Source organism: Pelodiscus sinensis, chromosome 3 (genome assembly GCF_049634645.1).
Source record: "Pelodiscus sinensis isolate JC-2024 chromosome 3, ASM4963464v1, whole genome shotgun sequence".
Lineage (NCBI taxonomy): Eukaryota > Metazoa > Chordata > Testudines > Trionychidae > Pelodiscus > Pelodiscus sinensis.
This window is the reverse complement of record NC_134713.1, coordinates 95,693,517-95,706,211: the sequence shown is the minus strand read 5'-3', so window position 1 is coordinate 95,706,211 and position 12,695 is coordinate 95,693,517. Positions and strand designations below refer to the sequence as shown.

At 46.3% G+C, this 12,695-nt stretch overlaps 1 protein-coding gene across 3 annotated transcripts; it reads left to right on the top strand.

Annotated features, from left to right (window-relative positions):
* Positions 1-500: 500 nt before the first annotated feature.
* On the top strand, positions 501-9,875 carry SGK1 (serum/glucocorticoid regulated kinase 1). 3 transcript variants are annotated; one of them, XM_075924219.1, is made up of 12 exons: positions 501-677; positions 4,284-4,359; positions 4,829-4,904; positions 5,332-5,436; positions 5,911-5,994; positions 6,105-6,236; positions 6,500-6,612; positions 6,819-6,942; positions 7,291-7,386; positions 7,666-7,821; positions 7,928-8,017; positions 8,713-9,875. In XM_075924219.1, the coding sequence occupies exons 1-12, from the start codon at positions 644-646 to the stop codon at positions 8,878-8,880; spliced, it is 1,254 nt and encodes a 417-aa protein (XP_075780334.1). In that variant the 5' UTR covers positions 501-643; the 3' UTR covers positions 8,881-9,875. The 3 variants fall into 3 exon arrangements, with proteins under 3 accessions (XP_075780334.1, XP_075780335.1, XP_075780333.1); XM_075924220.1 differs by lacking the exon at positions 501-677 and adding an exon at positions 2,906-2,959; XM_075924218.1 differs by lacking the exon at positions 501-677 and adding an exon at positions 3,432-4,138.
* Positions 9,876-12,695: the final 2,820 nt, after the last annotated feature.

Genomic DNA, 12,695 nt, shown 5'->3' with positions numbered 1-12,695 from the left:
TGGGCAGGGCACACCCGTCTCCAGAACCCCTCTGTCCTTTTACACCGTAAGCGCAGGAGCCCATCTGTCTCAGAGAGAGGATGGAAGTGAAGGGCGGGGGAGGGGAGAGGGAAAACCACCCACCCAAAGCAGCCTGGCCCCTGTTCCTTTTCCGTCCCGACAGCTACCACGGCGGCGACTCCTCGTCTTTACGCTTTGACAGGGAGCCAACCAGGCCAAGTGCGGAGGGCAGAGCAGCCCCTCGGGCCTGCGGCCTGTGTGTGCTGCGGGAGGGCTCTCCATGCGCTCTGTGCAGCAGCTCAATTCCAGCAGACCCGCATTTCAGTTGCAGACGCAGGCACTGGTGTGTAATAAAGTGGTGATTACAGTAACTCCCAGGGCTATGTTGCAACGGGGCAGAGTGTGCCTGGCGTGACCAATGTTGAACTCCACTGATCTGTATGTAAATCACCTTGTATATGGGGTGCATAAAGCGGGCAGCAAGCCGACTCAGCCGCTACTTTCTTTACTCACCACTTCCCTCCAGCTCTGGCCGGCCACGGAGAGGGTGTTATTCGGGTTTATAGCGATACATAACCCAGCCAGGGCGTCAGAGCCCCGTTTCAAAACTACTGTGTAGGATTTTTAAGAGGGAGCGAGAGAGATGAGAGGCAAAGAAGAGAAGCCTTCATTAAAAGGTTGGTTTATTTTGCAATTGTTACAGTCTCGCTCTGGCTTGTTTGAGGCTCTGAGAAACCCTTAGTGGTAACGATGCGGAATGACCCTCCTGATTGGAGAGCGGAGGAGGCTGAGCACTTGACATTTGATAGGGACTTTAATTACCTTTTCTCCAAAAGAGGAAGGAGACCTGCAAACCGGTGGGGAAAGGGGGGCAACAGTCACTGAACCGAGGCTGCAGTTCCAGCTTTGTTGTTCTTTAGCAGGACTGGCGGGGGGAGGTGTCTGGAGCAGGGGCGTTTGGTACCTGCCGGGGAGAAGGGCAGGGAGTTGGAACAATTTTGATAATGGGGTTCCTGAGAGCTTTTCAACCCAACTGGAGACTCTGTATATAATGCAAACCAAGCCAGGAGATGTTGCAACACACACACACACTCCTAGTTCCAGCACCTATACGGTACGGGGGTGCCCCCAGAGGGACAGAGAGGGGGCACCCCATTTAGCAATTAACATTGTGGCAGGGTCATAGAAGGGTGGTGCGCCTCCCGAGCGGTGTGGAGAGTCTGCAGGGCAACAGGCTTTCACAGAGCCATGGTGACAGCGGGGTGTTGCAAGCGAGCGGCTGCTGCAGCCAAGCGGGAACAGGGGGAAGGCGCAAGCGAGCTGCGCTGCAGCCAGCGCCGGGTTGACAAGACCCTGGCCGAGCACTGCGTGTCACAGGAAACGAGGGGATCGCAGCTTGTGTGGGCGCTGTAGGGGTGGGGAGCGAGCACAGGGAAAGGGCTGCTGAGAAGAGGGCGCTGCGTAATGCAGCAATGGCATGTGGCGGGAGGGGGACATTTCTGCAGCACAGAGCCCAGGGCCGGTGGCAGCCTGCAGAGCTTGGTGGGGGCGCGTAGCCTCGGCTCCGGCACGCGAGTTGGGTGCTAAGCGGTTCTTGCGCGGGAGCACGCAGGGAGCGGGGCGAGCTGGCCAGCTCCCCCGGCGCGTTTAGCAGACGATTGGAATTGGCGTCGGTGCCTTGCTCGGATCAGACAAGCCGATTTTGCACCCCGTACAGACAAAGCAACAAGTGGAAGAAAGCAGAGGATCGGAACAGCTGCCCCAAACTAACTGCGCCTTGGCGTGCCGGTTTCCTCTCGCTCCTTTGCACGCTAGGAGACTCTGTGTAAGGTTCCCGGATCTCAGCCACGTGAGGCAGTGGAGCCGGCCGGCCGGCAGCAGCCCCTTCAGTCTCTGCCTTAAACTTACCAGCAGTGTGTTGTCTTTGAACTACTTTCCGCGTATGCATGGCGCAATTTCCCACCCCAGGCCATTACCATTACCTGTGCACACTCTCTTTAAACCGAATTGCAGTCTGAGAGCAGCAGTGAACTGCATCTCTCTCCCCCTGTGCTGGGGTGCTCTCTTTTGGGGAGTACAAGTTAGAGACATGAGCTGTAGGGGCATGCCGGCCAAGGGGGATGTGGAGTGAGGCAAGATGCACAAAGGAGGGCAGCAAAATTCATGGCCACGTTGCAGCTCAACTCTACGCGGTATAGCGGGTAGGGACACATCACAAGTTAGGAGACTTCTTCGAAGTTGCAGTGAGTGAAGTGAATAGGAATGTGGCCGCCGCAGCTAACGCTGAAACCCAGCCCTCGTTCCAACACATGCTCCCCCCCTTGTAGACTGTTGCCCTCCCAGGGGCACCCACTAACCTTCGTGCCACCCTCACCCCAGCCGTCCCCCGGCAGAGCCTTTATTCATAAACAAACCCACGTGCTGCCCAGGGCCACTGCAAGGCAACAAGTAATGACGCCCAGGCTGTTCGCAAAGGTGGTTGAAATCTCAGCTGGGGGGTTGTTCTTTTGCAAACACAAACTAGATGGGTACTTCCATGAGCTCTACACCCCCTGACCCCCCTCCCTCTCCTTCCTCCTCTGGCAAGTCCTAGGTGCTGCTTTTTTGGCTCGTCGGCCCAAAGCATTCAAAAAGCGTTTTCTGTAACGTCCCGGCCGGGATCCGGGCAATGCACACCAGGGCATTTGTTCTACTGAAAGCTGGGCAGGAAAACTTGTTCTCCTGAGTCATTGCGGCTCCTTCAAGGAAACGTCGGAGTTTCTTATCGCCTTTCGCCCCAGGAGGCAGCTGAAGCTGCTGCTGACGCTGGAGAACCAAGGCTCTGGGGGTCATTTTAGAAAGACATTCCCCTCCGCACAAGAGCAAAGCAAGCCCTTACACAATCCCCTTCTCCAGGGAAAACCAGGGCAGGCTGCAGGAGTTGGCTGCGCCGGGGAAAGCGAGTTTCTGCTTAGGCTGGGTAAGAAGCTCCGATCCTTTTTCCTTTCAATGTGGTGGTGTAACTTGGGTTGGGACGGGGGGGTTAGTGACCTGAGCGGTGCATCCATGTGGCTCTCTCTCCCCCTTAACCGGATTGTGACCCGAGCGCCACAGAATGACACCAGCTGACTGATCTCCAGCCACCGAGGCAAAGGTCCCCCTTTGAAGTTGTTTGCTTGGAGCGATGAGGTGCCAACATTTGCAAGCGGCTAACAGGGATGATCCTTAGTTAATGAACATTTCTTTGCCTCCCCCTGTGGAAATGCATTGGGCTCAGTGCAATACACGTGAGCCACAGGCATCAGCTGACCCCACCAACGGTTCCCTTCTGAATTTTTTGAAGAGAGGGGGGAGAAAGGGCCAGGCAGGGGGCGTCACATTTTCTCCCTCGAGAGCTCCTCTCTCACTGCCAGAGAGCTAGCTAGCGTGCATGCTTGGGGGGGGGGGGGGTGTCACAGAAAAGGGGGAGCAAAACCGTTTTGCAAGGGTATCCCTCCCGAAACTGACTTGCAGGCTTGCAACAAGTCAAAGCCTCATGGGAAGGGAAGCAAAATGCAGGAGAAACGGGACAGGGCAGCTGTCGAGTCTAGCCAAGCGCGGTGCATGCTCTTTATGCCTGTGCGGAGTGGGTTGGAAGTGGGCCCCGGCCCTCTGCGGCTGAGCTCAGCGGTTCCTCGTATTGCAACGCACCGCCTAGCCATGCCGCCGCCGCGTCCTAAGCCCTGCTGCAGAGCGCTCTCCTTCCTGCCGGCAGGCTACTTCCCCGGCTCTTGCGAACGTCAGAGCCAGGCAGGGCGGGGCCGCGCCAAGGAGCGGGCGCCAGCGGGAGGAGGCAAAGCAGTTCTGGGCGCCTGGCTAGCCGGACTTACTCTTCCGCATAGTTGTTCCTCGTTGGTCCCTCCCTCCCTCTCCTCTCCTCCCCGCCCTCCCTCAGGCGAGGTCTCTATATAAACCGCTCCAGCGAGCTGGTGTTTAGCATAATCGCACTGATAGCCGGCTGCAGCCAGAGCCGCTTGCGTTCCCCTGGACTAACTCATTCATCAGCCTGGATTATTGCTCCCTGACCCACACTGTAGCTCAGCTATGACTGTCAAAGCCGAAGCATCTGGACCCACATTAACGTATTCCAAGATGAGGGGAGTTGTTGCCATACTCATCGGTGAGTTTGAAGAAGAAAGGCAGAGTGACCATGGCTCTTTGGGGGGCTACGGATATTTTGGATGGACTCATGTCCGATTCACTTAAAAAAACCAACAACCCACGTTTTGGATGTCCTGTCGTAACGCTTTTCTTTTTATTTGCAGCTTTCATGAAACAGAGACGAATGGGGCTAAATGACTTCATTCAAAAAATAGCCACCAACTCCTACCCGTGCAAGCAGTAAGTAGCGCAATTTTATGTGTATCGATCTGAAAATCGAGCCTTACATTTTTATGATTGAAATATTTAGGTATTAGGTTATTAATGATTGTCAGAACTGAATTAATTTTTTCACAATATTATTAGTTATATAACACACTTTACTGAGTTTGTTAGCATATATTTAAGTTTTTACTGAGTTTAGTTAGCATAAATAAAACCAGAGAGCACAGGTTAGTTTGATACCCATCCTATCCATGACATTTAACTACAGAACAAGCAAGTGTTTAACTACAGAACAAGAAACTGCACAGTTAGTTCTTTTTTTTTTCCTGTTTCATTTTAGTTCTGAAATGTAATAGACTGTCCCTAGTTGCCTGCCAAACTGAAACTTAATAAGTAGACTGCTTGCATGCCCTCTAGAGGTGACATGTTACTGCCTGTTGTACAGGGCAACTGTTCTAATAATGTACTCTCTAATCTTTTCCAGCCCTGAAGTTCAGTCTATTTTGAAGATCTCCCAGCCTGAAGAGCCTGAACTTATGAATGCTAATCCTTCCCCTCCAGTAAGTAGTCTTCATTATGTGAATCATTTCCACTAATAGAAACATGTTTTAAAATAGCTATTCTGTAAATTAGCAACTTGACAAGAATGTCCCTTTTAGTTCAGCTCACAGGGCAGTGATGTAACTTCAAAAAGGAGTTACCAGTTTAGAATAAAATTCATACCTATTTTGTATGGAAAAAGTCAATGATTTAAAGAAGGCTATATTACATGTCTTTTAAGTAGGGAAATCCCTAATCTTACTTAAAATTTTAATTTGAGGTTGTACAAGAATCTCATGCTAATTTTGGTGAAAGGGGACATAGATTTGGTTTAATATAACCAAGTAAAATGATCTCTAAATCCATGAATAGATTCGTATAATAACCCTTTGTGGTCCATTTCAAATAAACATCTTTTAAGCGTCATTTGTTTGTTTTTAATTATAGCCCAGCCCTTCACAGCAAATTAATCTTGGCCCGTCATCCAACCCACACGCCAAGCCATCAGACTTTCATTTCTTAAAGGTTATTGGAAAAGGAAGTTTTGGGAAGGTAAGTCCTACTTCTTTCCACCTTAATTTGGTGATGCACTTGTTTAAGGGCTGAGGTTATATAGCCAGCTTGCTTTAGTGGGAAAATCTCTGTTCTCCAATGATTCACTGATACTTCACAGCTTTGAGGAGGAAGTTGCTTGCCCTGCAGTGGATAGGTGGGGCAAGGTGTTTTAGTTAAGGAGAAGGAGTTGCAAGGAAAACTCACTGGGATTGATCTTTTATGCAGGAGAGGTAGTAGGGTAGGTCCTGGAAACCAGGAGAATCAGCCTTTTTAAAAAGCCTCTCTGCTGGCATTTTGTTGATAATGCTAGGCATTGCTATCAAAATGCTTCGAAATGCAGCTGGTAATATACAGTGGTAATAGTGCTCAGCGGTAGCATAGACGATATCCAAAACCCTTTCTCCCAGCTGTGTTTATATGCTGCTCTGTATTCCAGTACATTTAAGTAATGGGATTTTCAACTGCTTTCAGGTTCTCCTTGCAAGGCATAAAGCAGAAGAAGAATTCTATGCTGTTAAAGTACTGCAGAAGAAAGCAATCCTGAAAAAGAAGGAGGTAAGTATCTCCTTTTTCACAATATAGCAATGCAAATTACCAAGTTTAGTTTATTACTACAAGTTAGCAAGCTTTTTGTAACTAAATATTGGTTTTTTTTCTATTTTTAGGAGAAACACATAATGTCAGAGCGCAATGTCCTGCTGAAAAACGTGAAACACCCTTTCCTGGTTGGGCTCCACTTTTCTTTCCAGACTGCAGATAAATTGTACTTTGTCCTTGACTACATCAATGGTGGAGAGGTAAGCAGCAAGCGAATGAAATAATTCCTAATATGTGCACAGTGGTTTTGTAGATCTGTCTTCTTTTTAAATTAAAAACAAAGTTCCAAGGGGAAAAGTTATTAGAGTTAGCATCTTCAGCCTGCCAGGTTTCAAATGCTAGAGGATCATTAGGCCATTTCCTGCTATTGTTCTTCTTAGCTATATATGTCAAGTCTAATTAAATGCATTGTTAACAGGCTTTGGCACCATTTACAGAGCTTTGTTCTTTCTGTCTCCTGTAGTTATTCTACCATCTCCAGAGGGAACGTTGCTTCCTGGAACCAAGAGCACGGTTTTATGCTGCTGAAATAGCAAGTGCACTGGGCTACTTGCACTCTCTTAATATAGTTTATCGGTAAGCAGTGTGTTATTCAGTTTAGGCATGATTATAAATTTGCATATTTTGTAACTTACTGTGGAAAATAGATTTCAATATATTAGTTTCAAAGTAATTTTTCTGAATCAAAAGACTTACAAAATCTATATATATGCTCAGAAACTACTAAGAATATTTTTTAACTGAGAAGAACTAACATTTGTGTTAATCTTTTGTTGCTACAGGGACTTGAAGCCAGAGAACATCTTGCTGGATTCTCAGGGGCATATTATCTTGACTGACTTTGGACTCTGCAAAGAGAACATAGAACCTAACGGCACTACCTCCACCTTTTGTGGCACACCTGAGGTATGCTTAGTTCTGCTTTCTGAAATAGTTACCGTTTGTCTATAAACTGAGTGGATAAGAGCAGATGAGGCAACAGTAAATATGCATGCCTGAGGGAAACTTACAGTGGAATAGATAAGTGGGAGAAAGTAAGATCCTTAAAATGATAGCCATCAGTGAAGAATGAGCCTTATGCAGTGGGAACTGTTCTCAAGTTAACTTGTATATAAATGACATTTTAATTCTAGCATAGCTGTTGTTTTGAGTAAGACATTGTGGGCTTTTCTAGTTCAGGAACATAAGTATTTTAGTTAGTCTTAAGATTCTTCAGCCTCTGGCTAATATTATGGTTCTGCTTTTATTTAACAGTATCTTGCTCCTGAAGTTCTTCATAAGCAGCCCTACGACAGAACTGTTGATTGGTGGTGCCTTGGAGCAGTTTTATATGAAATGCTTTATGGACTGGTAAGTAAGATATACTGGCAACTCAAATAGCTTACTGTGGTTCTTACAGGAAAACAGTTCTATACTTCAATCATTTACCTAAACTTGTGGCTTCAGTTAAGATAAGGACTCCAACCAATGTTCTCTATTGCTGTCATCCTGGTTAAGAATTCTGTGTATGGATCAAGGGCAGCACATGGCATTAAGATAATAATAGCCTGTGGTATTACAGTAGAATGCATATGTGTGTAATTTTTTTAAGCACTTACATTTATTTACCTTTTTATTTCTTTCCCACAGCCCCCATTTTACAGCAGGAATACAGCAGAAATGTATGACAATATCTTGAACAAACCCCTGCAATTAAAACCAAATATTACCAACTCTGCTAGACATCTTCTGGAAGGCCTGTTGCAAAAGGATAGGACAAAGAGACTTGGTGCTCAGGAGGATTTTGTAAGTACAATTTTGTAGTTGCTATGTATGGTCTGAGAAATAATTAGTATTTACTCTTATTCAATTACTCTTGACTGAATTAATCTAATTTTTCTTTCCTTAACAGATGGAGATTAAGAATCACATCTTCTTCTCTCCAATTAACTGGGATGATCTCATCAGTAAGAAGATTACACCCCCTTTTAACCCAAATGTGGTGAGTATTATATCTAATTATAGAATGAAGACAAGGCTTTTTGCCCCTTACATCAGGGATGCGCAAGGTGCAGCTAAAAGGCCACATGCAGTTAGCTGGCAGTCCTCTTAATACGTAACTATTTTACTCTTTCCTCCAGCTAAAGGGAATAAGGATAAAGGTGATCACTGACAGATTGTGAAATAGTTGGATAGTAAAATGTAGCACTTATGGTTCTGCATAAACATTGGTTATTCTTAAACACATCAGTGAATTATGTTATTTTTGATTTTACAAATGGGGAAACTAAGGGTAGGAATTAAATAACTTGCCCCCAAACAGAATTTTTGGGTAAACTTATACAGGCATACTTTGATTATTTGCATAAAGTTTTGATTAAATGGGGTCTACTTACTGCAAGTTGCCACGGCACCCCTGCGTAAACTGCAATATAGGAGAATGGAGTGCTTATTCTTCTTTGCTTTTATTGCATGGAGCTAGTTGTAGGGCAATACATTAAAAACGAATCCGCTTATTTTGCTGCTTATGGCTTGACAAAAAAATGCAAAAAGAAAAAAAAGTCAAAGACAGTGAGCCCAAAGTGATAGCGTTGTGAGTCCCTGACAAGAATTTTCATACTTTGAATTAATCTGTGAAATCATAAAAAATGTAGATTGAGTCCTAAACACTTGTGTTCTTTTTTTCATTTTCCACAGAGTGGTCCCAGTGATCTGCGACACTTTGACCCCGAGTTTACAGAGGAGCCAGTCCCCAACTCCATTGGCCAATCTCCAGACAGTATCCTCATTACAGCTAGCGTCAAGGAAGCTGCTGAAGCCTTTCTGGGCTTTTCATATGCCCCACCCATGGATTCTTTCCTGTGAACTTTCTCCTTTCTTCTTCTTTTGATTATTATGTTGGCCTTCTGGCTGAGCTGCCAGTTGACCAGTCATCTTGAAACAGAATTTGCACATCTCCTCCATGGCAGCTTTGCAGCCTTAATTTCAACTACACTGTTTGCTGGAAGCTTTTTTTTTAAACAGCACATAACTCCTCTAAATGAGCTTACAAGCGTTGCATTTTGATTTGTTCTTCCCCCAAAGTGGTGCTATATCCTTGGGAAAGAACATAAGAAGTGACTGTTGCCATCGTCTGCTATGGCAGATTGCAGGAATAATAATATGCTGTTTGGAAATAACATTCTGAAAGCCTTGCCTGAAGATCTGGACATGATGAGGATTTTATGAAATGTGCCTTTTTTCTGATGAAATCGAGTTAAGCTCCAAACTTTTCCTGTTGCAGAGTGTTTCTCAGTTATTTTATGTGGGTTTACTACGTGAACAAATGGTATGAGTGTGATATGCATAATACAGAGGGACTTAGTTTAAAGCATCAATGTGACACTTGCAGGACACTACAATGTGGGGCATTGTTTGTTTCTTTCATATTTGGAAGATAAATAAATTAAGTGTAGAATTTGATTTTTTTATAAATATACAGTTAGCTAACGTTATTGAAATGGGCTCACAATTAATTATATCCAAATGCTTGAAGAAAGCATTGCTGCTATGAAAAGTTTCTATTTTTAGAAAGGTTTTTATGGACCAAAATGCCCCAGCTGCAGTTGGTCAGAGCTGTTGGTTTTGTTTTTTTTAAGTTTAAAAGATTTCATCTGTAAAGTGGGCATTATTAAAGGGGGGTGTTGCATTGTATGTATTGTAAAAAAGTCTGTACATTCAGTTGTAACTCTAGATGTATATTTAAACTTACAGCCTGGCTTGTAATGTACACCATCGTTGTAATGTAATTAACATGGTTATGTACTTGTTTTTTGGTGACCAAACCCATTGGTTTGCAGTAAAATATTGAAAAAACTGTGTACACTATAAGGTTTTTTTCTTTTTAAAAAAACACCTTTTCCTTAACAAAATTCAGTTGAGTTTGTGCTTTTTCAAGGGTTTAAAAAGCAAATCCAGATGCTTATGCTTAGAGTAGGGCTTAGTCAAGAATAAACTTGCTGACATAATTATTTTGGGTAGGGATATAATTTCTGATAAGAGACTCGGTGTAGATATAGTTACGCCACTGTATAAAGGTGCTTTATCCATATAGTTATTCTTCCCTTATGGGACTAGCTATGCTGTTATGAACACTTCTACACTAGTACAACTGTCAGCTCTTGAGTTATACTCCTAACGTGATGCAACCTAATTACATAACTAGTGGGAGATGATACCTTACATCAGTGGTCACCAAATAGTGGTCACCAAGTGGTCTCTAAATAGTCAATCGATGTGGCCAGCTGGCTGGGCAGCTGCCCTTGTTCTTAAGTTCCTGGATGGGGATGGGGTGGGGAGAAGCACGCATGCGCCCAACCCTGGCTCTTGCCTGCTGCTCCAGGAGGGGGTGGGGCTGGGCTTGCACCAAAGAGCCAGGGCTTGGCAGCTGGCGCACTGTGATGCTCCCCATGAGCTGTATGCAGGGGTGGGGAGTCCCCCAGTGCCCTGGAGCCACAGCCTGCAGGAATAGGGCTGGGCCAGGCACGGAAGAGACTGCTGCTCTACCCCCCCTCCCCCTCCAGCCTCGCCTTGCCCCAGCGGTTCTTCTGGGGCTACGAGTCCCAGTGTTCCTGCCCTGCCAGAGAGCACGGTGGGGGCACAGAGATGTGGGGGCAGGAGGGTGAGGTGAAGGAGGATGTGGGGGCAGGATGGGAGGGGGTAGGGTTGTACTGAGGGGCATTGGGTGATGCAGGGGCTCAGGCTGGAGCAGAACATGGGGCTGAGAGGATCCTGTCTGGAGCAGAGGGAAGATGTGAAGGGGGATACAATTTTACTTTGTAGAAGCTACACTTTCCTTTACTCCCTACTTTTTTGCCTCCCTCCCCAACTAGCTGTTTGGCTGTATTCTCACCCTCTGACCTTTTCTGCATTACCCCCCCCCCCAACCTCCTTCCATCCTCAAACTCCCTCTCGTACCCCCAACCCACACGATCTCCTGCTGCCAAACTCCCTTCCAGACCCTGCCCTCCTCACCCTGTCCTAAATCCCTCCTCCTGATCAGATCCTGTATCTCTACCCCACTTGCCGGCACCTCTGTCCCACACACTGAGCCCTTCATTTTTGTTCCCACCCCAGAGCCCAAGGGGATCCACAAAATCTGGAACCCCAGAAAAGTAAAACTGGCCTATGGGAAGCCCTGAATCTCAGTCCTCCCTGTCAATTCCCCTCATCCCATGGGGGCCGGTGTGCCAGAAAAGGGAGGTAATGTTTCATTTGGGGGGCCACATCAGTGAGGGTTGAGGGTTTTGGGAGGAGGTTTTTTGGGGTTGGTTTTTTTTTTTTTTTTTTTTTTTTTTGCTTTTCACCTGTGTGGTCCCCAACTGATTTGAAACCTGTGTTGGACATAGGGGAAGGGACAGGGTAGATCCTGGTATGCCCTGGCATTTAAAAAGTATCTTGGATGTAAAAGGGTTGAAGACCACTGTCTTACACTGAGAGGGTTTGTTCTAGCCTCAAACCTTTCTAATGTATTTTTATCAACACTTTATGGGCTCATTTTTACTACAAAGTCAGTACCAGCATTGCTACAGCTAAGCTATACTTGAGCCAAAATACTAGAGTAAATGCAAAGTACTTCACTTAGGAAGGAACAACCAATTTCACACATACAAAAGGGGAAATAAACATCTAGGAAGGAGTATAGCAGAAAGGGATCTGGGGCTCATAATGGATCACAAGTTAAATATGAGTTAACAGTGTGACACTGTTCCAAAAAAAGCAAATATTCTGGGATGAATTAGGAGTGTTGTAAGCAAAACAAAAAGTCTTTCTTCTGCCCTACTCACTGCTCATTAGCCTCAACTGAAGTATTATGTCCCATTCTGGGCACCATATTTTAGGAAAAGATGTGGACAAATTGGAAAAAGGCAACAAAAATTATTAAAGGTCTAGAAAACATGAACTATGAGAGAAGATTAAAAGAATTAGATTTGTTTAGTTTGGAAAAGAGATGACTGAGAAGGGACATAACGAGCTTTCAAATACCAGTTGGACCTCCCTGATCTGGCACCTTCGTGACCTGAGTGGTCCCGAAGGAGGGAGCTTGCTGGACCAGAGGTGGTTAGGAATGGGTCAATTCCACAGATTCCCTCCTGGCCACCAGCCTGGCCAATGTGCTGCCCCCCATGGTGGCGAGGCTTCACTCTCAGCTGCCACATCACTCTGGCCTGTGGCGCTCCCCACCCATGGCAGACGGTGGCTCCATGTCCCCGGCCAGCAGTGGCTTCCCTGCCTCCAGCTGCCAGAGGCTCTGCGTTCCCGATTGGCAGTGGATCCACGCTCCCAGCCAGCACTGTGCCCCCACCGGTAGAGCTCCACTCTCAGCTGGAAGGGCTCCTGCCTGCTCCTACGCTGGCTGCTGGCTGGGCTTCCTGGCCCCCAGGCCACTGGCCCTCTAGCTTGCCTCCTGGTTGAGCTCCCAGTTTCTGGCAACCTCTGTGGCTGGGGCTCTTTGGTCAAGACCATGGATGCAGCTGGACCACAGAGGGTGAACTTAAAGGTTTGCTACAAGAGGGAGAAAAATTATTGTCCTTAATCTCTGCAGATAGGACAAAAAGCAGTGGGCTTAAATTGCAGCAAGGGAGGTTTAGGATGCACATTAGGAAAAGCTTCCTAAGCATTAGGGTAGTTAAGCACTGGAA

Coding starts and splice junctions, on each gene's coding strand:
- SGK1 (XM_075924218.1), top strand. CDS start 4,063: ATGACTGTCAAAGCCGAAGCATCTGGACCCACATTAACGTATTCCAAG. Junction 6,943..7,290: donor CCTTTTGTGGCACACCTGAG/GTATGCTTAGTT, acceptor TTTATTTAACAG/TATCTTGCTCCTGAAGTTCT. Junction 7,822..7,927: donor TTGGTGCTCAGGAGGATTTT/GTAAGTACAATT, acceptor TTTCCTTAACAG/ATGGAGATTAAGAATCACAT.